Consider the following 1,720-nt stretch of genomic DNA (forward strand, 5'->3'; position numbering starts at 1 on the left):
TGTGCTACTGAGCAGGCTCCTCACATTTCTCCTCATTTGAGGTAAGAGAAGGATAAAACGATAAATGAAAGCAGCTGTAGCAGGAGTAAAACCAGCTCTTAACATGTAAAGATTGCTAAATTAGCTGAAGTGAGAATAAATACCTCTACTGCTAAGAAACTCTTTAGTAGATCATGTAGTGGTATTTCTTCAGCACCTACTGAATGCAGTACACTATAATGAGCTTTTGGGAAATACAACAGACATATGAGACATGTGCTTCACTGAGCTTTGAATGCCCTATACATTTTTCCTAAAATAGTTACCTGAAATCCATGCTTGCCACCTCCCTTGTACAAATATTACCATTTTCACAGGGTGATGCCTATTTATGTTCAGAAGTGAGTTTTCTGCTCCATAGCTTCCTGATAGCTTCCTGATGCAGTATTTTACACCTCGTGTAAAATACTGCAATAGCTTTAACCAAGGCGAAGCTGGAGGCAGGCCGCATATATATATACATACACGGAACGAAGAACAGGACGGCGACGGTGATGTGGGAGGTGCAGGTGGAGAGCGCTTTGCGCCTACCCTCTTTACTATGTGTTTTCAAGGAGCACAGGATCACGACATAGGAAATCATCAACATGATGAAGTTTAATAGACAGATCAACCCACTGTTGGCAGCTACAAAGAGGCTGAGGGTGTGGGTGTCCGTGCAGGCAAGGTTCAGCAAAGGATTCAAATCACACATGAAGTGTTCGATGACATTGGGGCCGCAGAAGGGTAAATTTATCATGAAGAGAAGCTGGATGGTCGCGTGCACCAGGCCTCCCATCCAGACAACCCCTATCAGCACACCACACACGCGCCGGTTCATGATGGTCGTGTAATGCAGCGGCTTACATATCACCACACAACGGTCATAGGCCATCACCGTGAGGAGAATAACTTCGGCCCCACCAAATAAATGTTCTCCAAAGACGTGCGTCATACAGCCTTTGAAATAGATTATTTTCTTCTCACAGAGAGAGTCGATGATCAGTTTAGGTGTGTTGACAGAAGAATAGCAGGCATCAATAAATGACAAATAGGCCAGAAAGAAATACATGGGGGAGTCCAAAGTCTGACTGGCAGTTATGGTTACCACAATGATCAGATTTCCCACCATGATGATGATGTAGTTGATTAAAAAGACAAGAAGACTTTCTGCAACCTTGGATTCGGTGTAAGTCTCAATAGAATGAAATTCTGTCACGTTGTTTTCCATTACCCATCAACTCAGGGTAGGCAATGAAGGTACAGGTGAGAGCTGCAGATTCTGTATAGAGAATGATGACCCTGGTTAGTTTTGCTTAGAAACGATCAAGTAACAGAACTCGAAGTACCACATGTCTAGCATCTTGTCAATTTTCTCCAAACACCAGGGTAAGACTTGAAAGTATTTACTGTACTCAGTTCATACAGTGGGAAATTGAAGCAGATCAGGTTAATGTAACTTAACTCCTCAAAGCCAATGGACAATTACTCTCCTCGCTTCAAAGACTTATTGAAGGTACATCTCCTCTAAGGGGCCTTCCCTGACTAAGCCCCCTTTTATATTCTTCCTCTCCCTTCTGCATCACCCTGACTTGATCCCTTTATCCATCCCCCACCCATCCCCACAGCACTTATGTACATTTCTGTAATTCATTTATTTATATTGATATCTGTCTCTCCATATAGACTGTAAACTCAATGT

General features: G+C 42.8%; 1 protein-coding gene across 1 annotated transcript; it reads right to left on the minus strand.

Annotated features, from left to right (window-relative positions):
• Window positions 1-364: 364 nt before the first annotated feature.
• On the minus strand, window positions 365-1,249 carry LOC119921298 (olfactory receptor 4C46-like). The gene is made up of 2 exons (XM_038741599.1): window positions 1,127-1,249; window positions 365-1,069 (listed from the first exon to the last, which is right to left on the minus strand). Exons 1-2 carry the CDS (start codon window positions 1,247-1,249, stop codon window positions 365-367), a joined length of 828 nt encoding a protein of 275 aa, XP_038597527.1.
• Window positions 1,250-1,720: the final 471 nt, after the last annotated feature.

Source organism: Tachyglossus aculeatus (assembly GCF_015852505.1).
Source record: "Tachyglossus aculeatus isolate mTacAcu1 chromosome 12 unlocalized genomic scaffold, mTacAcu1.pri SUPER_6_unloc_2, whole genome shotgun sequence".
NCBI lineage: Eukaryota > Metazoa > Chordata > Mammalia > Monotremata > Tachyglossidae > Tachyglossus > Tachyglossus aculeatus.

Coding starts and splice junctions, on each gene's coding strand:
- LOC119921298 (XM_038741599.1), bottom strand. CDS start 1,249: ATGGAAAACAACGTGACAGAATTTCATTCTATTGAGACTTACACCGAA. Junction 1,070..1,126: donor TGGGAAATCTGATCATTGTG/GTAACCATAACT, acceptor TTTCTGGCCTAT/TTGTCATTTATTGATGCCTG.